At 43.7% G+C, this 25,074-nt stretch overlaps 1 protein-coding gene across 4 annotated transcripts in view; it reads right to left on the reverse strand.

The window, feature by feature from the left end:
• DLG5 (discs large MAGUK scaffold protein 5) overlaps positions 1-25,074 on the reverse strand; it is a 1,179,851-nt gene that overhangs the window by 506,645 nt on the left and 648,132 nt on the right. For all 4 annotated transcript variants that reach the window (XM_069240807.1, XM_069240806.1, XM_069240808.1 and 1 more), the window contains one exon: positions 15,347-15,509. In XM_069240807.1, the coding sequence (XP_069096908.1) occupies positions 15,347-15,509 (163 nt within the window). The remainder of the gene's footprint in view (positions 1-15,346; positions 15,510-25,074) is intronic.

Raw genomic sequence — 25,074 nt, forward strand, 5'->3', positions numbered from 1 at the left:
TTTCCAAACTAACAATGTGTACTAATTACCATAATGTCTGTATTTTAGGAAATTCTTGGAAAAGCTTTCTTATTTCAATTTTGGTATAGTTCAGAGTTTAACAACCACTTTATCTTTTGTCATTAAAGGCACTTACTGAGGGCCAAATTGTAAGTAACGGAACAGCAGAGGGGATCTCTGATGGTAGGGCAGAAGCGATCTTAAATTTCAAATCCATGCCAAACTTTGAACTATTCCTTGACTCCATTGAGCATAGGTACTTTAAGTTATAAATCAGATGTTTAGGCAAATCATTCTACCATGAGCAACATATACATATATGTGGGCCATGAATGTGACATCTTCACAATTTTGCCAACATTGTGAACAATCTAAAGAAAAAGAATTTTGCTAGAATTATAAAAAACCTAGAAGGAAATGGATTGGTCACATTTTCAGTACTTAGAGTGTAAGAAATTGTGCATGCACTTTTGTTTAGTAAAAACGGACACATCAGACTCTGGTCTTTGATGTTTACCGATAGATTCTTCTGTCATGAAAGTTAAGAACTAGGTGCTTATCCCCTTGCTCCATGAAACATTGTACCTGCGTTGTTTGAGACTGTGTGTGTTTTCACAATTATTTTTGGATGACTCAGTGGAATAAGGCAATTTAAAATCACCTGTTGCACCTTGATAATAAGTTTATTCATCGGGTCACAGATCTTTCTGTACCATTAACTTTTACAGTATTTGCATGGGGATAAGATATTTGGACAGATATCTACAGTGCTTCACAATTAAATGCAGTTCTACTCTATATTCTAAACCTTTCCTTTTTGTGTTTCATCAGGATTTTAAATAATGCCAGTGGGTATGATGTGGAAATTTAATGATTGTTTTTGAAAATATTTTTATGCTTGTTATGTTTTTGTGCAATAGTTTTATAGTATTATTACCTGAATCAAATTCTATATTGTTTGGATTTTAAAACATAAATCCAATTAACAAAATTTACAAAACGATATATTTGGTTGAAAAGAAGAAGTTAATTACCTTCCGTAACACTTTTCCTGTTGGATACTGTAATCTAACGAGGCTTATGAATATTTACTGAGGTGTCATTTTAAAAAAAAGCAGTATACCCACTAGCCCAGTGTTTCCCAAAGTGTGCGCCGTGGCTCCCTGGTGCGCCATCAGAACTCACCAGGGGCGCCGCACACTTCTAAAGAACACTGAAATGCTTTCATTTTCATACTACCGTAGGGCCCCATTCTAAAAATACATCACATTTAGAATGAGGCTTTACAGGAGTATGAAAACGAAAGAATCACAGTGGAAATAAATCGAACTTGTTAGGGTTTTGCAATGTTATGTTGTAAAGTGTAAAACCCATCAAGTTTGATTTGTTTCCACTGCGAGTCTCTCTTTCATACTAAGGTACAGCTAACAAGGCTGCATGGTAGTATGACAGAGAAAGACTTGCAGTGGAAACAAATCAAACTTGATGGATTTGACAATAGACATCATAACATTGCAAAACCTAACAAGTTTGATTTATCTGCACTGCAATTCTTTCTGTTTCATACTACTGTACGGCTCCATTCTAAGGACAAGTTACGTTTAGAATGGAACCGAACAGTAGTATTAAAAAGAAAGAATCACAGTGGAAATAAATCAAATTTGTTAGGGTTTTGCAATGTTACATAGTAAATTGTAAAACCCATCAAGTTTGATTTGTTTCCACTCAGTGTTTAAATATTTATAAATAAAAACATGCCTGAAAGCTCTCCTCTGAAACATGTGGCTGCTGCAGTTAAATATGCATGCACAGAATATTGAGGCAGCAGTAATCCTAAAGCCATCTTGGGCCTCTTCAATCCATTTACAGCCTCTCCCTGCCCCTTCAGCTCACTCTTGCATCTTTCTCCCAATGTGGAGCTTTTACGTCCTTCTTTTTCTTCATCCTTCCCATATGTGCCTTTGCTCACAGTAAATGCCTGATGCAGAAAACTAAGGCCCATATTTATGAAAAGTTTGTGCCGCATTTGCGTCATTTTTTTATGCAAAAGCAGCGCAAACTCACAAAATATAAGTATATTTTGTAAGTCTGCGCTGCTTTTGCGTCACAAAAAATTGCAAATGTAGCACAAACGTTTCATAAATATGGGCCTAAGTGCCAGTCCTTAAAAATAAGTGCTGTGCCCCCCACTGTATACCCAGTGCTTAATTTGTAGATAAAAATGTGATGGTGATGAAAGCTCTCTTTTGAAACAAGCGGATGCTGCATTTAAATGTGCGAGCCTTCTCGGGCCTCTTTAATCCATTTACAGCCACTCCCTACTCCTTCAGCTCACTCATGCAGCTTTCTACTTTCTCCCTTAGTGATGCTTTTTAGTTTCTCTTCCTCCACGTTTCCCATATGTATCTTTTGCTCTTCCTAAATGTCTGATGCAGAAAACCGGAAACCACCTGCTCAAATTAATCCCTGCAGAAAGCACTGGCTCAAATTAAGCACTGTTAGCACTGCGACTCTTTCTCTTTCATACTACCATACGGCTCCATTATAAAGATGTTATGTTTGGAACAGAGCCGTACGGTAGTATGATAAAGAAAGAATCACAGTGCAAAAATCAAACTTGTTAGGGTTTTGCAATGTGCATTTGCAGCCCTGAGTAACCCATGTGGGAATGCCATGTGGGGATGTTATGGAAGCCACAGCTGTCAGCGTCTGGAGTGGTTTGGACTAGCACATGACGTCTTGCCTAATAAATAAAGAGTATGTCCATTTAGGCAGGGTCAGGCCCAATCAGGACAATGATAGAGTGTCACTTCTGCCAGTGTTCTGCAGCTACTCAAGAAAAGAGGGTAATCATGAAATTACAAAAATGTCAACATTTAAGAGGAAAGCGGGAAATTTAAAAAATAAGAATCGGAGAATGTATTTCTCCCCTTGAGGCCTGAATCAGGTCTATTGTCATATATGGGACTTCCAAGTGTGGTGCTGGAGGATCTGAGATCAAAAATACTAAAGTGCTTTTTTTTTTTTTTTAACTTGCCAGGAACAAGGAGAAAGCGCAATGGCAGGCAGAAAGAATGTGATAAAAATGTTGTGCACTGGCCTTCAGCAGCAGATTACTGGCAGTGCATACTCCAAGCCACTAAAGACAAGTCCCTATCGCAGAAGCCCTTTATCATAGTCATCCCAATTATTTTTTAGGAAGAAAAATTGAAGTGCTCCCAAATCCTGGCTTACATCCCCCCACCCGTCAAAAAAAGTGACATAACAGGGAGCCGCAGCCAATGGCCAATAGGTCAAGGGAGCCACGGATCGAAAAAGTTTGGGAACCACTGCACTAGCCAATAGTGGTGTCACGTGGCTCTGCAATGACAATATTCCGCTACAGAATTGACGAGTGGCGCTGCATATGAACGCCACCCAAACGCCCCAACTTCATTTGCTATTGAAGGATTCTCAGTGCCATTAGCTGTAGAGCCCACTGGCAACTTGGCTTGACCAGTATGCAGATCTCTAGTTTGGGTCCTTTTAAATGGACAAATCGTCAATTTCACAGAATGGGGAGGAGGGACAGTTGGTGACTAATCACAGTTATAGAGAAAATCTAACTAAAAAGAGCATTACCAAAGGTTAAGTAACTTATTCTTCTGATGGACATTTCTAAATGCAGATTCCTTTTTTTGAAATTAGAAATTGAAATTCGATTCCAAACCAGTACTTTCCCAGATGGTTGGTTTCTCGAACGGCTCACACCAAGAAGTCTTCGCAGAACCTTATGGGGAAAATGCTCAACTTGATGGACCAATCAACGCAAAAATGCTTCATGAACATGTGCAATGATGTTCAAGTAGCAGCCTGACAAATATCCAGGACAGACACTGCATCCTAGTCTACTAGAAGCAACTTTGGCTCGAGTGGAATGAGCCCCTAATCCTTCAGGTAGCTGCTTCTTAGCTAACGCATATAAGATATTTATGCAGATGACAACATGTCTACAGATGGTTCTTTTCTGCACTACTCTGCCTGGGAACCAAATTCAAGTCCCACTGTGACATAAATAAATTGTAAACTTTTAAGAATTATCATCACAAAAGGTGATTTAAATGAAGAGCGCTTACCCAGCACCCTAAAAAAGTCAAAAGTGTTGACAAATAGCCTTGAACAGTGTCCAATGCAAGTCCTTGCTGGGCCAATGACAAAATACAACAACACTTCAGAGAGTTTAACCTGTAGTGTGCCAAGCTGATGGGAGCTGCACAAGGTACAAACGTCGTCCCAGTGCCTGGCATCCACGATTTTCACATGTCGTCTGAGTGCCAGAGAAAAATCAATGGCTTTGGGAGGAATATCAAAGAAGACTAGGTGCTGCCACTCAAACTCATACAGGGGTGTAGTGGGGAGGACTTCAGTGCAGGACTTTGCTTTAGTGCTATGACAGTAGATCCTCCCGAAGCTGCAGTTTGATCAGATGAGAGATGCTCGTGTCCAGAATTTTAGGATACCATACCCTCTTGGCCTAATCCACATCCACTAGGATGACTTGTGCCTAGATCGTCTTGATGTTCTTCAGAACTCAAGCAAAGAGGCGTAGAAGCAGAAAGGCCTACAGGAGTCCTGAGCTCCACTCAAGACAGTCTTCTTAAGAACTCTAGCATACAAATTGCTGACATTGCAACTTCTAAATGCTGGTAAAACGTCCCCTTCCATGGCATTGATTCATCAAGACTAATTTCCATATGGCTGGGTCCAAACTAAGATGGCATGGTGGGCGGAAAATTATGGATTGGGATGTGGGCCGAGAGGTAGTCATGAGGGGATACTGCATTAACATTTCCTGGGGCACAAGGTCGACACTTGTGCGGTCAATGATGGACCTCAAGACAGATAAATGTTGCTGAAATTGAGGCGGTTACTACAGTAACTGCACGCTCATGACTGGTGGTTCCTCGCGGCTGATATCAAGAGCAGACTCAGGGACTGAGTAACACTGATAACAAAGCTGCTGTGGCAAGGCAACACACGGAGAAAGATAAACCTGCGTGAATGTTGGCGTGGCTGTTGCGCTCTGAAATCCCAAGAACAGTCACAGGTGCCATGGAAGACGCTACGAACTGCATAGTGAACAGACAAGTGGGCATAAATGAAGTCTTTGCTAATTATTATGAGATGCTATACACCCGCCCACTGAGCCTTTCCTGTCTGCTCTTGGGGAATTCCTACAGGGAATTGCCTTCCCACAACTGTCTCCTTGCAGCTGTTGGAACTGGAGCTCCAGTTGGCCATCTGTCAAATGGCACAGGGCAAAACCCAGGCCATGGCTGGGCTTTCCATACAGTTCTATGCAGAGTAACGTGCTACAATGGCCCCTAAACTGCTAGCGATGTACCACGAACCGCATCAACAAGTTTTTTTGTTTTTTTTACCTGACTCCTTCTGAGAGGCCCTTATGGTAGCATTGCTGAAAAAAGGCAGACGTGCTCTTGGTGAGCTCCTTTCACCCGCCCGCGCCAGCCCTCCTACCGTACCCTCCTCTTCATGCTCATTATGGACTACTGGATCCTGAGCAAAGATCTAGCCAACTGATTGCTCTCCATATTAGATCTTCAGATCCACTCTGAGCAATGTGGATTTATTCCCCATCGGCTGACCACATATAATATATGTCTGTTTCATAGCCAGGGAACATTAAACAATTAGTAGCGCCTCCTGGTGGTGAACTCTCTGGATTTTGAAAAGGTACTGACATGCTCGGTTGGACTTATTTGACTCACGTATTGGAGGCTTTCAGCATGGGCCTGAGTTCTTAAGTTGTTCCCTCTCGCCCATAGTCTCTGAAATGCATATGGAACCTCTGGCTGCTGCACTGCAAAACAGGGGCCCCCTCCTGGGGTTCATGGATACTTACAAACTGGCACATTGTCTCACTTTATGCAGACGACGCATACATGTATCTGCAAAGTTATACCCGATCCCTTGTTGCCCATTATAACCTGCTAGCCACCTTGGGCAATTTAGCTGGACTTCGGGTAAACCGGGGCAAGTCTTGTATTTTCCCTCTTCAATGGTTAAGTCAAGATGGTCGAGCTGGGCTGGGACAGGGTCACCTTCCCTGGCACTTTGAAACCTTTTGCTACTTAGGGCGTAATGTATACCACGACAAAGATCTTTCAGATGATAATCAAAGCAAGACCTTGACTTCTGTGCGACATTCCCTGGCCTTCTGAAGGAGACTACCCTTATCACCCGTGGGCCAAGCAGCTATAACTAAAATGTTTGTTCTCCCGTGGCTATTATATTTCTTTTTGACTCTCCCAGCAGTGCCCTCTGGAGCCTTTTTCGAATATTTCAGTGGTGTAGAATCGAATTTGATTTGAGGGCCCTCCCATAAGCGTGTGTCGCTACAAACACACATTGTCCTATGCAGTAGGAGGGCTGGGCCGGTTGGATTCAGAATTGTATTTTGCAGCAGTGCAACTGCAATGGGCTATGCGATGACTGGCGAAGGACAAAATTGGAGAATTTTATTTCGCACTCAGCTTGGTGATGGAAATCTATTGCACTGGCTGCTATCGGTGGGAGGTCGGCCAAAGAATTGCCTAGATTACTGCACATGGCCAAAGTTTTATGGAATAGATACATGCAGCCCAGACACTCAGTACCCCACTATGCAACACAACTTCCTCTCTGGGACCTACCCATCAGAAGACTGCCCTTGGCTGGTCACAATCCCAGTCCGTGGCAGGAAACTGCACTCCTCCAGCTAGGAGACCTCCTTGAGGATTGGTCCATACAGTCATTTCAACAATCAGGGCACCCATGAACTGGGAGCGGGCTTCTTCTTCACCTACCACGCTCTGACACTAGTTATTGAGGTGCATGGTCGATCGTACACACTGAGCCTCCACTCTATCAGGGGCTGCACTGCTTGCTTACACATGGCGTGGATCGGAAGCCCATATTGTTTCTTTATGTGGCAATCCTGGTGCCAAGTGTTAACCAAACACTTAGGGGCAAATCTAGAGGGGAGGTAGATTTGGGCACTGCCTTTACTGACAAACAATCGCCAATGGTGTTAGGTCATGTCAAACAAGTGTCCCGGAATATGTGCCTTAAATTAACACAATTTAACTATCTCCACCAGACTTACTTAATCCTGCACTGACTCTATGCGATGTTTCCGGGGACTCCGTCTACCTGTCCTAGACACAGACCTGCTGAGACCCCAGTTTTGCATATGGTCTGTGAATACCTACAGCTTGTGCGTCCCTGAACCCAAGTATTGGAACTCACCTCTGCAGTGATTGACATACAACTATCCCCTGATATGAATGCTTTAAATGCTCTAAACCCTATTTAAGACTGGCAGACAGCTTTAATAGTATTTAAAAGGTTGATAGCCATGTCTTGGAAGGCAGCTCAACCACCTGGGGTTTCAGTATGGCTTCGTGTGACACAAATGGGAGGAGGGGGATACTTTACTGTCTGCTTCCACTGGGAGCAGCTGGGTGGGTGCCGACACACATTATAAGGTAGACCCTCTCCCCCTCCTTGTGTTACCTCATGATCACTGTTATTATATACACACTGCCTCCTACATTACTCTCCGTGCTCCCTCTACCTCCCTAGGGAGGGCTCTGCCACGTGGCAAGTCAGCATTACAAATGTTACTTTTGTTACTGTTGATCTCTCCTGGTATTATCATTTTCTGAAACAACTGGTTACATGGCTTGCATGTGAAACCATTTCAACTACAGTCCTTTGAGTGTCTTATTCCATACTTGGTTGCTCAACTGAACTCATCCTGTGGTTGTACGAACTACTGCTGCTTACTATGTATATGTTTGCACATTGAAAATGCCAATAAAGAGATTTTAAAAAAATATAATGTGCCCAGAGCGATTGCCAGTGGCTGAGATTATTTCAAGCATTTCACTTTGTGTCTGATGTCCTAAGTATGACGGGTATGCACAGAAATGTTGCCCATGGTCATTTTGCCACTGGACCAACGCATTACCTGGCTCATGAGCCCTAATATGTATAAAGGATGGCTTGTCTTCATTGAGGATCAGTTTGTGCTGGACTGTTCCCATTGAAGCAGGGATAACTTAAAGGCCTATGCCTGAGTACAAACTGAGTTGTCATCGTGGGCAAAAAATGATGGATTGGAATGAGGCTAAAGCAACTGCCAGTACCTGTGATTAATTCAAACATTCAAATTTGTTACCGACAGTCTATCATAAGATCACTCTCCCTGGGTCTGGGCTCTAAGAAACTAGATGAGAAGATGTGACATTTTGCCTTTCCTTTTTCAGCAAACAGGTCGATATGTGGAGTGTACTACTGTTGAATAATGTTTAACAGCACACTGCCGTCTATCAAGTTTTCTTCAGTATCCCAGTGGAGCTCATTCACTCTGCTGTTCTGTAAACTTGGGAAGTGAAATGCTGTAACAGAAATGTTTTACGCAAGGGCCCAGTGCCAGATCAATTCTGCTTCCCTAGACACAAACCTTGATCTTGTGCAACCTTGCTTGTTGATAAGGTGTGCAACTGTAGTGTTTTCCTTTCAAACTACCATTGTCACTGCAAAGACTGATGTAAGTAAAAACTTCAAAGCAAGGTAAACCACCCACAACTCAAACATGTTGATGTGGTACAACTTGTCTGTTAGAGACCATCTGCCCTGAGCCAAAATATATCCTGTATGGGCTCCCCAATTTTAATGAGAACTAGGAAAACTTGTGAAGCCATGCAGTCTAGGATGGATGATCCTCATCTGACTGATGCAGCAGCTGCTGCTTTCAGAGAAATAATAATCTAATGTATGTACTGGATGGTGCCAACGTTTGCTTGCATTGTCTATTGTGGTCACCAACTATTGTATTATTTGCACCAGGTGTAGAATCGATTTTGATGAGCTGATCCAAACACCAAGGTTGTAGAAAAGAGGCAGGCTAGCTTCCATGACTTGAAAGTTTGATGGCAAGCTTTTACCAGCCAACTGCACATGTATGAGTAGATTAATAACTCCTTGTCTGTTGCGCTGCTGCTACTATTGCATACATTTGGAAAATACACTAGGGGCTCAGCTCAGGCTGAAAGGGAAGACATGATATTTATAGCGAAAATAGTGGTGAAACGTCCTAAGTCCCTTGATGAAAATGTGAAAATAGATATACAGATTAATTGATGCCATTCAATCTTGATGAGGAAGTATTTCTCAAAGAGTCAGTGTATGGAATTTCTCACTTTTGACCTATTCGTTGACAGATTTTAAATCCTTCATAAGGCCCAACTGTACTATTATCACTGGAAGCATTATCCTTTGCATGTGTGATGACTATCAACTGTATTCGAAATGCATCATTCCCATAGTAGGCAGGCCAGTTCCTCAGCCATTCTAAGGCGAGTACCTATTGCCCCAAAGAAGTAACCTAACTTTTCAGTTGCCAGTTATGTTCTCTAGAATTGGCAGTTTTGCTTCACTCGAACTGAGAGATTCATCAATGACAGCTGTTGGACCTAGCCCTTTTTGTGAAGTTTTCCCAAAACTTTTTGCCTTCTTCCTCCTATTTTTACTGACCTGTTTTTGTCGGCTTTAGGACTCTGGGCACTTTAACACTGTCAACAAGTGCTGATGTGCCTATGATCCCTGTCTAAATTGCATTTGTGTTTGGTTTATCCATGATTGGCATATCTTAATTAATTAGGAAGGCCCTAGTACAGTGCACCAGGTGTGTCCAGGGCCTGTAAATCAAATGCTACTAGTGGGCATGAAGCATTTATTGTGCCACCCACATGAGTAGCCCTGCAAACATGTCTCAGAGGCCTGCCATTGCAGTGCCTGTGTGTGCAGTTTTAAACTGCTACTTTGACCAGGCAAGTGCACCCGCTTGCCAGGCGCAAACGTTCCCTTTCACTACATGAAAGTCACCACTAACATAGGCCCAAGGTCGCCCAGGGGCAGGGTGCAGTGTATTTAAAAGCAAGGACATGTACTGGTGTGTTTTACGTGTCCTGATAGTGAAATACTGCAAAATCCTTTTTTCACTTTTGCAAGGACTGTCTCTCCCATCGAGTAGTATGGGGATTGCCGTGAAATATCTTAAGTGTAGTTTCCCATTGACAGCAGAGAGATGTGGAGTTTGGGGTCTCTGAACTCACAATTTAAAATTACATCTTTTGGTGAAGTTGGTTTTTGAACTGCGAGTTTGATAATACCACCTTTATAAAATGTGCATTTTCTTGCTTAACCATTCTGTGCCTCTGCCTGTCTGCTGAATACACGTCTGGGTCAGGATGACAGTTGGGCTGCTTGTGCATTCACTCTAGACAGTCACACAAAGTGAGCTGAGGTGTGCCCCGCATGTCCTGATGGGTCTTCCTGGGCTAGAGTGGAGGGAGGAGCTGACACTTGCACCTGGATAAGGCTGTGCCTGTCCTTATATAAAGCAGTCTCCAACCCCCCTGGAGCGTGTCAAGGGCCAGGACGGGGAGAGGCAAAATCTTGTGCACTACAAGGACTTTCCTCTTGTTTAGTAATTTTTTTTTTTTTTTAACAATAGCCACATTTGCTGCCTTATTTTATTTTCTCGATCTAGCTGTTCTTTGCCTAGGCCAGCACTGCGTTCTTAAAGAAGAGAAGACATTTCTTTCACTCTGTGCTTTTCTCAAGGCTGCAGTAAGTTAGGTTGCCAGCAACAGTGGTACGCTTTGTCTTTAATGTTCACAGAAACATATACACTCTTACATGGGGATCCTTTCTTGGAACATCAGCTGTTTTATTATAAAAACACTACTTTGACCCATGTACATTAGAGGAAGATTCCAGCCAGATGACCACAACTTTATGCTGATTGCTGAGTGCTTCACTGCAGCTGCTTATGTAGACTACAGGCCTCTTGCTCAGGTATGAGGGATGATGTCTTCCCAGTGGGAACTTGAAAGTCAGAAGTAGAGCTTAACATGCTGTGCTCTAACATAGCCTAGATAGGAACTATTCTTAAAAACCGTAGTGACAACATGGTAGCGTTATTTTTGTGTTTTACTCTCGTTGTCACAATTTTAATCTTATCCTGCTTCATCATCCTAGTTATTGCACTACATGCTTTATTATCAAAGATGCAGGTGTTTCAATAAAACCTTATTGAACCTTATTCTGCCTCCGATTGTCCTTGCATATGTGAAACTAATGTAACTGAGAGAAACGGGTCAGATCTGAGTGGCCATGATTTCCCTGAGGAGTCATTTGTGTCATGCGCTCGGTTGCTCAATCATCCTTGCTCTTGGGTGGAGATGAGGCGCTGCTAGTTAGCCAGAACAAAACCCGGATTAGGCAGACAGGTGTCACCTGGTGTGGGTTCAGACTCAGCCCCCCTCCCCCCAGTACCAGTGATTCTGCCGCCCAAATCCAGTAGTCTCATTAGGATAATGAGAGCCTAAGCACCACTTTGAGGTTTGCCTACCTCAAAGGCAGAAATGAGTTTAAATATTGGACTGCTGACCCCACAAATTCAGAACTGGACTGAGGATATTCTGCCAGAAAGAAAGGCTGGATGTTGGAGAACTACCACTCTACCTGTTGCTTTGCTGTGCTGGCCTGCAGCTTGCTTCTTCTGTCCTGGGAGTGAAAGGACTGGGCTTGGCTTTCTACTTCCTACTTTCCAAGATTCTCCAAGGGCTTGAACTGAGCTTGCCTCCTGTTAAAGGGCCATCAAAGACTTCATCTGCCAGCACCTGGACTCTTCTACTGAGAGCCCTGACTTGCCAAGTGGTTCCAAATCTAGTCCCTTGAAAGTGTAAGCTGGTGACCTGAAGGAGAAAATCTATGCAATGATGCACCGTGGCTGAAAAATCAGTGCAGTACCTGTCCCACACCTGGAGAATAGATGCAGCACCTGTCTTGTGGCTGCAGATTCTTTGCAGCGTCTGTTTCACCGGAAGTCCATCAACACAGTACATCTGGATTTTCGAAGCATCGTCCGTGGGCATCAAATTCTCATTGACCCCGCACCGTAGTAAGGAACTGAAGCTGCCTGGCTGGAAATCAAAGCATTGTCTTTCTTGCAAAGAAAGAATCAACACAGCACCTCCCTTGCCAGTAAGGAGTCAACGCATCTCCTCACTTGCAAGAAAAGAAACAACGCATCTCCTCACTTGCAAGAAAAGAAACAACGCATCACCTCCCTTGTGCAGCAGTGAGCCGACACAACGCTTTGCTTTTTTGGCACCTCACATTCTCTGTAGTCTGCATCACCTTTGTTTTTGACGCACCCCATGTACTTTGTGCTTAAAAGGTGTGTGCATGTGTGTGTGTGGGTGTGTGTGTGTGTGGGGAGGGGGGATAGGGGGTGTGCATTACCTCTGGGATAAGCCTCACTGCTTGAGAGAAGATGTCAAGGGAGTGAGCAGGGGATAGCTTAGGTGTGTGACTTCATTACCCTGACTAGCATGAGGGTCCCTACTTGGACAGGGTACAAACTACTACCAAATAGAGACCCCATTTCTAACAACAGCCCTTGATTATGTGGGCTATGGAGGTGCAGGCCGGTTTCTACCCACCCCTGCACCCGGGTACCCATCTGGCAACGGGGCAGGTGGCACAATAATGTTAGCAATGCAGGCACTGGTCCGCTGCCATCAGAAGAATAGGACACCTGCGCCTTGTTCCACAATTCATAACAAAGGAATGGGATGTGTGGACCGGATTTGGATTTGCTTCTCCGTGGCCCAGGCAATGTTGCTGGGCACACAGAGGAGTTTCCAGTATCAACTCTGATGCTCTGTTCTTTGTAACAGATAGATTTACCTGTGTTGAAATGACTCATGGAAAGTACTGGTATCCCAGATGTAGTGACTTCAATGTACCGTAGGAGATGTAGTGAATCACAATGAAAAGGAAACTTGGTTGATGAGAAAAAAATCAAAAACAATCCATGACACTATTTGCAACGATGGCTGCTTCTAATTAGCTTAGAAATACACACGAAACCAATGGCCGCAAAAGGAGATGAAACGTCAGAAAAGCAATCAATGTGTTGATTATTTCTCCCCTGGACGGGCGATGCATGGATTATTTTCCCATCAGGTTTGCGATGCGTTGATTCTTTTTTCGCCAGACAGGCAGTGCGTGGGTTAATTTTATGCTGGGCTGGCGATGTGTTGATTCCTTGCTGCAGTGCAACGTCAATGAAGAAAATGACGCCCAGGGATGATGCATGGAAACTCAAGATGTACGACAACGCGGGATGCGCGCTGAAGCAGCCGATGCATCGATTTTGCAGCCTCGTGACAGACTGTATCGATTTGTCAGCCATGGTGCAGGTGCTGTGTCGATTTTTCTACTGCAACGACCTCAGTGCATTGATTTTACTTCAGATCACCAGCTTCACTTCCAAGGGCCCAGGGACTAGATTTGGCACCACTTGGAAAGTCAGGACTCTCAGCAGAAGAGCTCAGTCACTGGCACATTAAGTCTTGATGTCCCTGAGAAGTCACAACACAAAGCAAGCTCAGTTCAAGCCCTTGGAGTACCTTGAAAAGCAGGATGTAGAAAGCCAAGTCCAATCCTTTCACTCTCAGGACAGAAGCAGCAGGCTATCACAGCAAAGCTACAGACAGAGTGGCAGTTTCTCCCACATCATCCAGCTCTTCTTCCAGGCAGAATGTCCTCTGGCCAGAAGTGTTCAGAAGTTGTGGTCTCAGAATACCTATACTCATTTCTGTCCTTGAAGAAGGCAAACTTCAAATGAAAGTCTTTGTGGTGAACAAGACCCTGACTTTCCTGCCCTGGCCCCAGACACACTTCAGGGGGCTGGAGATTGCTTTGTGTAGGAACCAGCACAGCCCTAATCAAGTGCAAGTGTTAGCTCCTCCCACCACTCTTGCCCAGGAAGACCTATCAGGATTTGCAGGGCACACCTCAGCTCCCTTTGTGTGACTGTCTAGAGTGAATTCACAAAGAGCCCAACTTTCGTCCTGACCTAGGCGTGTATTCTACAGACAGGCAGAGGAAACAATGGTTAAGCAAGAAAATGCCCACTTTCTAAAAGTAACACAAAAAGATGATGGGCTGAGTTTTTAAACACTGACCCACCCACCAGTCACAGATTTGTATTTAATCCATCTTTCTTTTGCTAACCATGTCACCCAAGTTTGGACCCAGCCATATGGAAATCAGTCTTGGCCCTGTTCCCCATGGGAACAGTCCAGCCCGAACTGCCAGACCAGGTCCTCCCTGGACCAGAAACAAGCATCCTGGGACTGGTTTCAGGGTATCAACCTTCATCACTGAAATCGATGCATCGCCTGCTTCAGCGCAGATACATCTTTTGTCGCCAAAACACTGCACACCTGCCCATAGGGCTCTCTAGGGGTGACCTACATGTAGCAAAAGGGAAGAGTTGGGCATCGCAAGTGAGTGTACTTTCCAGGCTGAACTGCCAGTTCAAAATGCATACACAGACACTGCAGGGGCATGGCTGCGACATGTTTACAGGGATATTCATGTGGGTGGCACAATTGGTGCTGCAGGCCCACTAGTAGCATTTGATTAACAGGCCCCGTGCACACATAGTGCACTTTACCTGGGACTTACTGGTAAATCAAATATGCCAATCATAGATAAACCAATCACAAATACAATTTAGGCAGAGAGCACTTGCACTTTAGTTCTGGTCAGCTGTGGTAAAGTGCCTAGAGTCCTTAAACCAACAAATGCAGGCCAGAAAAAAATAGGAGTAAGGAGGCAAAAAGTTTGAGGATGACCTGCAAAAATAGCCAGGTACAACACGTAGGAAATGACTACCACACAATCTATTTTCACAATGTTCTTTGTTAAAAACATTTTCCGTTCTGTTCTAATCATAATGTCACCATAAACATTTTAATATAATTTGGGGTATTTGCCAACCTGGCAGTGAAAGGATTTTGAGTCATCAGAAGGCAACATCATTCACTTCATATGCAAAGGAAATAATATAGGAGGTGAATTTAATACAGATAAACTTAAGTCTTAGCTGCTTCCCTAAACACAGCAGCATTATTGGCTACAAAGTATGAAACAAGAAGCATTTTTTCAAAAGACAAACATTACTCCTCAGTTAGTAATTGTTTCACAGCTCCCTAAAAGGGCAAAGTACATGAGGGCCTAATGACATAACAGCCTTTTGATCCTTGAAATGTTTTCTATAAAAAAAACTCCCTCAATTGGAAGACTTATATTTAGAGAAAAGAATTGTTGACAATAAAAAGGAGTAATTACAGATGTTAGAAATGCCCTGAAAATAGATACTATAAAAATTACTAGTACACCACACACAGTTCTAATACTTTGTATACAAGGATTTTACCTCAAGCAACTGGTCCCCATACACCAAGCCTGCCTGGTGAGCAATGCTTGCTGTCATCACTTTGGACACAAAAATGCCACCTGTTTCACCACTCACTATTGAAATCCCCAGAGGTTCAGCACCTTTCTGCACTTTGACATGTCTAGGCTCTTCCATGTATGGCCTGCAAAAGAAAGGCATTTGATAATTAAGGAAAATTATCTTGGGTACATATGAGATATTGTGGCTCCACACCATATAGAAGTCAGTACTGCATGCTTTAAATCATGATTTTCCTTAAGTTAACTATCATCTGAACTTGATGATTGTGAAAACAGATGGAACCAATGACCCCTATTCCATATTACCTTCTTAATGGAGAAATATTAAAGGAAATGTTACTTACACTATAAGCATCTGCTCATATTGTATTGTGCTGGAGATTCACATGTTCTGCATATTCGTACCATCCACTATTGGGCTCAGATGTTTGCACGTTATTTTTCCTTTAAGAAAGACTTTCACATCAAGGGATGCTCTGTGACTCCACCCTTTGGTAGCAAAGCGCATAAGCACTGTCTTCATGTTAGATTGTTTTTCGCACAACAGGTGAGAGTAGTATGGTGATGCGTCTGTCGGATTTCACCAGGTTTTTCACATAAGCAGCTATTGCTGCCAAATGGAGCATTATGAAAGTGTATGCAAGGCCTTATTTCTGCAAATGGAACAGATGAAGTCTTGGACCTTGAGTACAAGAGGGTTGAGGAGTTTGGGAATGCAATATTAGGCAATCTCTTCCAGCTTGCTGCATACCAGGCTCGTACAGTAGACTTATGGGACTCACACAATATATCCATGCACTTCTGTGGAAGATACAGGTAGCCTAATTCTAGGACCTCCACTAAAAAGTTACAAAATTTCATTTGGCTGGGGTCTGGGTGTCTCATCTGATCTTGGTTTCTGGCCAGAAGATCGGGTCTGTTGGAAAGCTTCTTGTGGGGGCTAACATCTCAAGGAGTGTTAAGTACCAGGGTTGTCTGGCCCACGTAGGCTACCAGGATCAAGGATCGAGATGTTTGCTGCATCTTGCGATCCACATGTGGCAGGAGTGGGAGAGGCAGAAAAGCAAAAGCAAAGATCCCTGATCAATTCATTCATAGTACATTGCATTTTCAGGGGGTGGAGAACAGGTCTATTTGTAGGGTGCCCCGATTTCAGAAATAGAGTAGAACTTAAGGGTGGAGTTCCCACTCATGGATGTGTGCATGTATCCTGCTGAGCATGTCTGCCGAGTTGCTGTCTATCCCACCAAAAGATGCTCCACCTGGAAGTGTATGTGGTGATGCAGTGCATAATGGGCATGTTTGCCATGCTAGCCGTTGAGTGCCTTCCATTTTTAGGTCCAGCGTGCAAGCGCTGTGACGTGTTGTAATCTCTGTGGCTTTTAACCACACCCACCACATGCCCATCACTATCACTCATTCATGGGCTTGCATTTCAAAAATCCTTTATCATCATTGCTAAATGCTTTACGTTTGTTGCTCCTTGGGGCAGTATTGTTACTGCCTTGGACACTGACCCTGGAACATGGATAATTGCGTGTCTGCCAATACGTTTGCCTGTGAGTGAACTTCTTTTTCCTTTTGTGTCCCTCCTTTGAGCTCTTGGCGGCTGTGGCGCTTGTCAACTGTTTTACTTTTCATTTTCAATTTATGTGGCAAGAAGAGTCCAGTTAGAAATTATGACATACTAATAGCTCTAAGTCGAGCAAACGCGAAACCCACTACACTGCAAATTAATTTATTTTTTTGTAATACTTATTATTTATACTGTCTGTTTTGAATAGGACTACTTTGGCCCGAATGAGTGGAAGGAAGGCTTTGAGAGTGAGATGCATAACAAGAAGCTCAAGGTAGTTTGGAATTGTCTGCCTGCTAGAGAGGTGTAAATAATGATGATGCCTGGGGTAATGGAGTGTAGGAAAGGCCTGCTCTGCAACATTTTGTTCCGGTTCCAACTCTACAAAGAGCACTGGCCTTCACCAACACTAGATCTTCCCACTGACCCTCTGCTTGTGACCAGAGTTGAAAGGCATTTCTGTATCAGATACATATGGAGCCAGGCATTGGGTACCATAGCGTTCTGGCTGAAAAAGAAGTAAGGGTGACTTGAATGCCAACACCCACTGCAGACTGGAATAGGCAGTGCCTGTGACCACGTTTAGTACTGCTCCTTCGGAGGGCTGCTCCTGGAGAGGGTGTAGGTGGGATTTGGTGGCATTTATTGTAAGCATAAGCTGTGAAGCAAGGAACTAATGGCCTGAGGGTGGCATTAATCCTTGCTTTTGCTCTTGATAAGCCAACTGTAAAAATAGGGGAAAATGAGTCTGTACCTCCTCCTTCAGTGGACAGCTACCACTGCTAGGCACTTTGTGATGACCCTTGGGGCAGTGGTAATCCATACTGAAAGCAGTGGTCATTTATATGAAAGCGAAGGTAGCCCCAGTGGGGAGGATGGATGGGGATATGAAAGTAGGAATCCTTGAGGTCTAATGTTATGATGTAGTCACCTTACTGGAGCAGAGGTATGGCCTCCTGCAGAGTTACCATGTATAAATGTTCAGAAAGAGATGCTGGAACTCCAACATCGCCCTGAGGGAGGCGGGGTGGGGACGAAAGGTTAGTTATGGGGTGGCAATGATGCTATGGTCCCTTCTGGAAGAGGCGCTTGTCCCACCTGCCTGCAGGAAGTTGAGATGTTCCCGGGTGTGGGTGCAGGTGGGATGTTGGGAGAGGGTGTGAGAAGGTCTAGGCAGCAGCTGTGGTGATCCACTGCTAACTGATATGAAGTTATTTCCTCTCACCAAAGATAAAATGCCTGTGGTCTCCTACTGACAGGTGTTGTGTGATCAGAGGCGGGGGTGAGTTAGTCCTTAGAAGTGGAGGCCCTTTATCAGAACTAGCTCTAGCCCGGCCCTTATTGTTTTACACTGTCTGCACTCTTGGAGCACTCACTTGCAGCCTGCTGGTGGAAAGTGTTGCCACCTATGGCATGGGGGGAGGTGGTGGGGTGGAGGGGCAGATCTCAGGAAGTGGCCTTGAAGCTTTCCCTATCCTTTTGTCTCCAAAAACAGCCCCTGTTTTATAGGGTCTGAAGGGCATCCATAGATTTGGCAATGTCAATGTCCTTAACTTTTTACAGCATCTAGTCAATGTGCTGTGGTCCGAAAATATGTTCCAGTCGATAAGCAGGTTGAGAACATGCTGGTGGTTCTCCAGTTTGGAGCCTCAAATACAGAACCAAGCATGGCATCTAATAAGGATGCTAGCACAGAATCCTCCAGGAAGCAGTGACCGCACTGGCAAGGCTACAGTAGATAGTGGAAATGGAGACAGTCATCTCAGACAATCTACTCCCTCTTTTTTTAAATTGCTCCTTGAGACGCAATCCTAATTCTTTTATCTTGTCCCACTGTACCTAGTCATGGCAGGAGAGGAGGCCCACAGAGTTAGATACCCTTCCATCACCACCCTTTTCCCGGCAGTGTTGAGCTTCTTGCTATCCTTGTCGTCCTGAGGTGCATCACCTGAGGCCTGAGCAGAAGTCCACTTGCATGCTGTGTGTACAGAGCCTTGTGGTACATGCTCCCTGACGTAGACTTGGTCGATGGGAAAAGGTTTCTATTATTTATTAACCCTTGGTTTTAAGATTCTGGGCTTTATTGGGTTTTTGAAGGTGTTGACAGCTGATTTTATGGCAAGAATAGGTGGACCTTTCTTTCCAATTTGGTTAGTATCTCAACTAGGACATAATCTACCCAGTGGTGGAAATGCAGGTCCACCTTATGAAAGGTGGGTGCCCATGATCACCTCCTGCTCGTGGTTAGTGGTGGTGTTTCCAGGGGAGATGCCCTCACAGTGTAATAATCCAAATCTGTCTCTCTATTGGGGGGCGGGGAGATACCGAGGGGGACGACGGTGACAATATCTAAATACTGGGCTGTGATAAAGGAGGAGGAACAGAGTATAGGAGAAGAGGGCTGGTACCCCCGCCCCTATGTTTTAGGTTGGGAGCTGGAAGTGGATCAAAAGCAAGCACCTCCTCACATGTTAGCTTATGAAACAGAGTCTCTGAGGGTTTTCGGCAGAGGTAACTTCGTACATATCTTTCCCGTCTTGGGACGGATGAATGGACTTTTCTGCACCCAGCTCCTCTTGAATCCTCTGTATGATGTGCTGTCTGAATTGCAGGACGCAGCTGTTGATGGAGTCTTCAGCGGTGATGTTAACTTCAGATTCAATGGTGGCCAGGGTTTTGTGGGGGCTGGAGCAAGGTGGATCTTTGGGTTTGATAAACTGTAGTGGGGTGGAGGAAGGCCCTGTCAGCTTCCTGGCCTTTGGTCAGTGCCAAATGGTGCCCCAAGAGCAGCAGAGATCCTGAAGGCTACAAAGCTTTAGATACAGGCCATAAGCTCGACCTCCACAGAGGTGGTGATCTGCAGGAGGCTTCTTCAGAGGCTTATAATGAGAGTTGATGCAGATCATACTCACGGTCCTGTCGGGGGTCGTTGTCCATGGACTCTAGTGTGAAGGCACCTTTCTTCTGGTCAGACTCGGAGGGAAAACTGCATCTAGCCGAGACGCTAGTTGCAGGTGTACAATGTTCAAAGGGCCAGAGTCTTCACCTTCCTCGAAGTCAAGTGGGTCTTGCTCTCTGAAGAAGTCAGGTACGCATTCAGACATTTTCCACTTTATCTTTTGATGCACCCAAAGCCTTCCCGGGCAGAATAGAAGGGTCTTCTTAAAATGAAAGATGAGGCACGCCTCGCACTCTCTTTTGTCGTGGCTGGGCGAGTGAGTCAGAGGTTACACATTCTGAAAGACTGTTGTGGAATGACTTCTGTTCTATCTGTGTGCAGTGTCAATAAAGGAGTCATGTAAGATGAGGGGTACGTTGCCCCAGAGAGAGCCTGAGACCCCTAGAAGTTGGGAGTCTATCCACTAAGGTGGGTCTTCAAAGGATATCGCCAAAAGCGCAGACAATAAAAGTGTTTCAGAATGTCTGTATTGAATTTCACTGTGTGGGCCCAAAGGACCATGAAGGGCATGTCAAATCTTGGAGCCCCATTGGTACAACTTCAAAAGCAATGGCAGAAAAAAAGACAATTTAACAGAGTTGGTGCCCAGGCTTATTTCCAGCTAACGGTGGTGTCACAGTGTGATCCGAATGACTTTGAAGAAAAAACTTGCAAACATCAGAGCCCAACACTTGAAGGCAGGAGATTGCAGAGCAAGTGTATCAGAAGAAACACATGCTACAAACCTAATGAGCTCAGAAAGAGAAAGAAGAGTGTAAAAAAAATACCCTGAACATTCTAGTGATTGTTTCTTTCTACAAATATGGAAGATACATACCATATGGCAAGTGAGCAATATATGAAAATTGGCTCCCTTAAACCATGCATTCCTTCAGATCAGATAAATGAAATAATATGCAATTACTATTTACCAGGTCTAGAAAGGCAAATAAGATGAGGAAGTGCATCCTCTGGAATCTTATTTAGTGATTTACTGACCTTTCTTAAAGAGAGCGAGGCAAAGTCCGAATGAAACTATGGAGTGAGTGAACAGGAATCCTCTTTGAATAGATGGGTTTTCACAGCTCTTTCAAAAGTTGGTGAGGTGGGTCAGTCCCTCAAGTTAAAGGTTTATGTGGTTGCAAAGCCTAGGCCTCAGAAGCTCGATGTATCTTTAACTGTGCGCCTTGAGGCTGAAGTCCAATAGGATGATTTGCTGGAGGTCCCTAAATCTTAATGGATGTATCTGGGAAACCTAAAGCAGGAATTATATGGAGGTTCCCATACAGGTTTTTAAAATAATGCACATAATCAGAATATAATTATTTACTCCATATGGAGCCAGTGAAGTGTCTTTCAGGGTCAGAGTGATGTGGTTTGATTTCCTCAGCTTTAAGCACAGTCTGTCTCCTTCACTTTGGATGCTGTGTAATACTGGATCTATTTGGTGCTGCTCCATAAACTAGGTTGCAACAATCTATCTAGCCTGTAGAGAACATGAGCTCTGTTAAATGTGGTCTGGAGCTGTATTGGTCCCTATAAATATACCTCATGAATACCATTGTTCAGAATAACTGTGGATTGGCAACTGAACAGTCTGACCTGTGAACCAACTCAAGAAAAATGATCTTTTACAACAGTACCCACAGAAGATGGTGTTGCCTTGCTAGATAGATGTTGCTTCAGATAATGCTTAGCAAGACTATAGCACATAACATTCAGTTAAATCCAATTATGGATACTGAAGAAATTTGCATTGGAGCAATCAGACAATGAAGTGAAGCTTTGCAACCCCCCTGTACACCTCCTACCCCAATTCAATAGGTTTGAAAGTAATAGCAACTGCTTACAACTCAAGGAAACATAAATGCGATTTTCAGTCAAGGGCTTCATTGTAATAGAGTACGGGTCTAACCTCTTAAAGGCAACACCAGTAGGCCTCAATACAATACATAAATCAAATCTGTGAAACTGTATGTAAAGATCAAGGTAATGAGGTTATTTAAACGACTGGCAGCAATGAAGCTGGTAGAAATAAAAACACAAATATTTTACAAAAGTAACTAACACCATTCTTAAAGACTCCCTGGCATAGAGGAAACAAATATGGGGATACAATTTGATGACTAAGGTCAAACTTTAAATCTTAAAAAATATCGAATGCACATACAGGCAAAGAAGCCATGTCATGTGAAATGTAGACACAGGCCAAAACCTAGGTAGAAAAACTCCAATAAACCCACCATAAATTCAGATTAGCACACAAGCAATTCAACAATGCTCAAAATAAGACCTAGCCTATGCAAGTTCATGTAAAAACCTAGAGGATGTAGATATTGAAAGCAGACAAGCATAAATTCTAAGATTGAACCACATATGGACCTGCTCAACTTCAAGAGTAATGCAATTTATAGCAAATGTATCTATCCCCTTTAAAACTAACACAAGAGGCCCTAAAATTCACAGATCACCCTTACAGTGCAAGCTCAACATGAAAAAGAATTTAGGTTTAGGTTTGCCATCCAAATGAAAGACAAAGACTGGCAGTTAATAGATGCCAAGTGGAAGAGGCCTGAGGGTGAGTACCAAGAGCTTGGTCCTTACCATTCCACCGATCGGCAAGCACAGAGATTTTTAAAGGGATATTATTCTGTTATTGTTGGTACTTGCTGGTAAAACTGGAACCTTAAGGCCTCCGGGATTCGGCCTGGATAGTGGACTAAAGAGCAGTTGAAGGAAGTTTCTCTGTGAACAAAATATTGCCTAGTCAGGCCCAGACAAAACTGGGCATTTCATAACAGTGAAAGGATTTTAACATGGTGGTCCTTGACAGGATGGATAGTTTTATGGCAGCTGTGAATGAGGGACTAGAGAGCTGTGAATGAGGGACTAGAGAGCTGTTTGGAGACAGGAAAGGCGGATCTGAAGGCTTCAGAAGACTTCTACAATAACATGTGGGGCATTTTTCCTCGCTACAGAGGAGACTGAAGGTCGTCAAGAATGCAAGCAGGGTGTTCAATGTTCATGTCTTAGCCCTTCTTGGCTCTGTTCTTCGCAAGCCCCCCACTAGCTACAAGTGTAGTGATCCACATATTCACCAAAGGCTTTTATAAATATGGAAAGCAAAGTTAAGTGGCACTGCCGTGGCTGTCCTTCAAGAACCATAATGGGTGACCCAGCCCTAACAAAGGCTGCTTCTATGGGACAAAGACGGCAACAACAAACAAAGAAGAAAAGAAAACTCTCCAGTTTCCTCATGTGGGGCAGTGTCACAGGCGAGAATGACAACAGTTGGAGATGTAGAATAAACTTGTGAGCCTGGGAGCCGTCTCTGTGTCACAGCCAGACTAAAATTGAACACAGCAGCAAATAATATGCCTTTTCTGAATAGGAATCTGATAGATATTTCCTGAGAGCCAACAGAAAATATCAGAGGAATGATGGATTTTTCTTACATCTTTCTTGGTTTGCTTTGCAATGTTCAGGACACCGCTATCTGAAGATGTTTATACGGATCAGAGGAGTGAGGATGAGGAGATAACTGTGGGCATTGATCTTTCTTTGATTAAGGTAAACAATTTGTGTATTCATTCCTGAAGTTTATCGTCTTACCCTGTTCTTCCATTACATTATAATCCTTTCGGATTCTATTGTTCCTTTTGGAGAAGTGCAATATGAGGTAAATATGTAGTGCAAATTCACTTAGATTTTATGAATAGTTAGATGAATGTACATGGGATTTACTATAAATGTTTCTTCCTTTTTCACAAAGTGCACGGGGGTTAATTTCTCAGCCATGTTACAATATATTTATCTATAAAACCTACTGAAACAAAGATGGAGAAATAGAAGTAAAATGATTCCCCAAAACTTAAATGGACATAGGCCTGGCCAGTCCTCTTCTGATTTCAGTCTTCTGCAATCAATAAGAATTACAATAATCTTCAAGTAGGAGCCACGGCAAAAATATATGGAGAGCCAGATGATATTTCAGATGGAAAAATGAGTATTACTGAAGGCCGCACAGAGATGCCAAATTATTACCATACAGAAGTAACCAGCTCAGTTGGTAAAGAATCGTTTCACCTTATTGCAGCATCTGTGGAGCGAACCACTTTCAAAAGAAGTGACCTATTTTAAGGTACTCAAGTCTGCAAAACAAATATGTTATTCGAGAACAATGAAGTCGATCTGGTAGTGACTATATCTAGCGGCAGGTGCCTTTCTGTTGAATTCTCCCCAGGATTCAGAGTGGATCTGGAAGATTTTCGTGAGCAGTACCCCTGTGCCAGTAGGCGGTGTCAACCAGCACTATGTCCATCATCTTGGTCAGAAATGACGTTTCTTATCACAACTTCCCAGCCAACAGCGCGGAGCCATGAACAACACTGACCACTGGTATGTCAAAACTAGGGACCTGAAAGTGAAGTCCTCTTCCCTAGAAATGTGACCAAAGGGCATGGAGGATCCGTCGGTCGGAAAACAATGTGCAGCTAGGCATAGCCTCTACCAGATAAGGCATTGCCGAAGGTAAGTAACTTGTCTATCTGATAGAGACTTCCAGCTGAAGATTCCTTACCTTTGAATAGATGCCACCCCCAAGGTGGGTTTCCAAACCAATTTCAAACAAGAAAGTCTTGCAGGGCTAACGGTCAAAGTTCACATCCCTACGGACCTTTTTGTCTTGGCAGTAGTGTTTGGTAAATGTGTGCAGAGGTGCCCGTGCTGTTGCATGACAGATGTCCAGGACCGATCCTTCACATGCTAACGCAGTGGCTGCAGCTTTAGCTCTGGCAGAATGAGCAAACAAACCCTTGTGGGTTGCTTTTTGGCCAGTGTGTCGCAGAGCTTAATGCAGAGTATGACCCATCTGGACTGCCTGACCTTTCTTTGCTCTCCTATATCCTACAAAGAGTTGGCCATCCTCTCTGATCTCTTTTGTACAATCAAGAAAGAATGCCAACTCTCTTTCTGGGTCCAGGCGGTGGAGTCTCTCCTCTTCCTTAGAATGATATTGGTGTGTGTAAAAAGTAGGCAAGGTGAAAGATTGGCCTAAATTAAAGGGCATGACTACTTTTGGCAGAAAGAGGCCCTACTGTGAAGAACCACTGTGAGGTAAAAAAAAAAAAAAAAAAAAGTAGGGATGCTTGGATCAAAAGGCCTGCAGCTCACT

The sequence above is a fragment of the Pleurodeles waltl genome, chromosome 6, assembly GCF_031143425.1.
Source record: "Pleurodeles waltl isolate 20211129_DDA chromosome 6, aPleWal1.hap1.20221129, whole genome shotgun sequence".
Lineage (NCBI taxonomy): Eukaryota > Metazoa > Chordata > Amphibia > Caudata > Salamandridae > Pleurodeles > Pleurodeles waltl.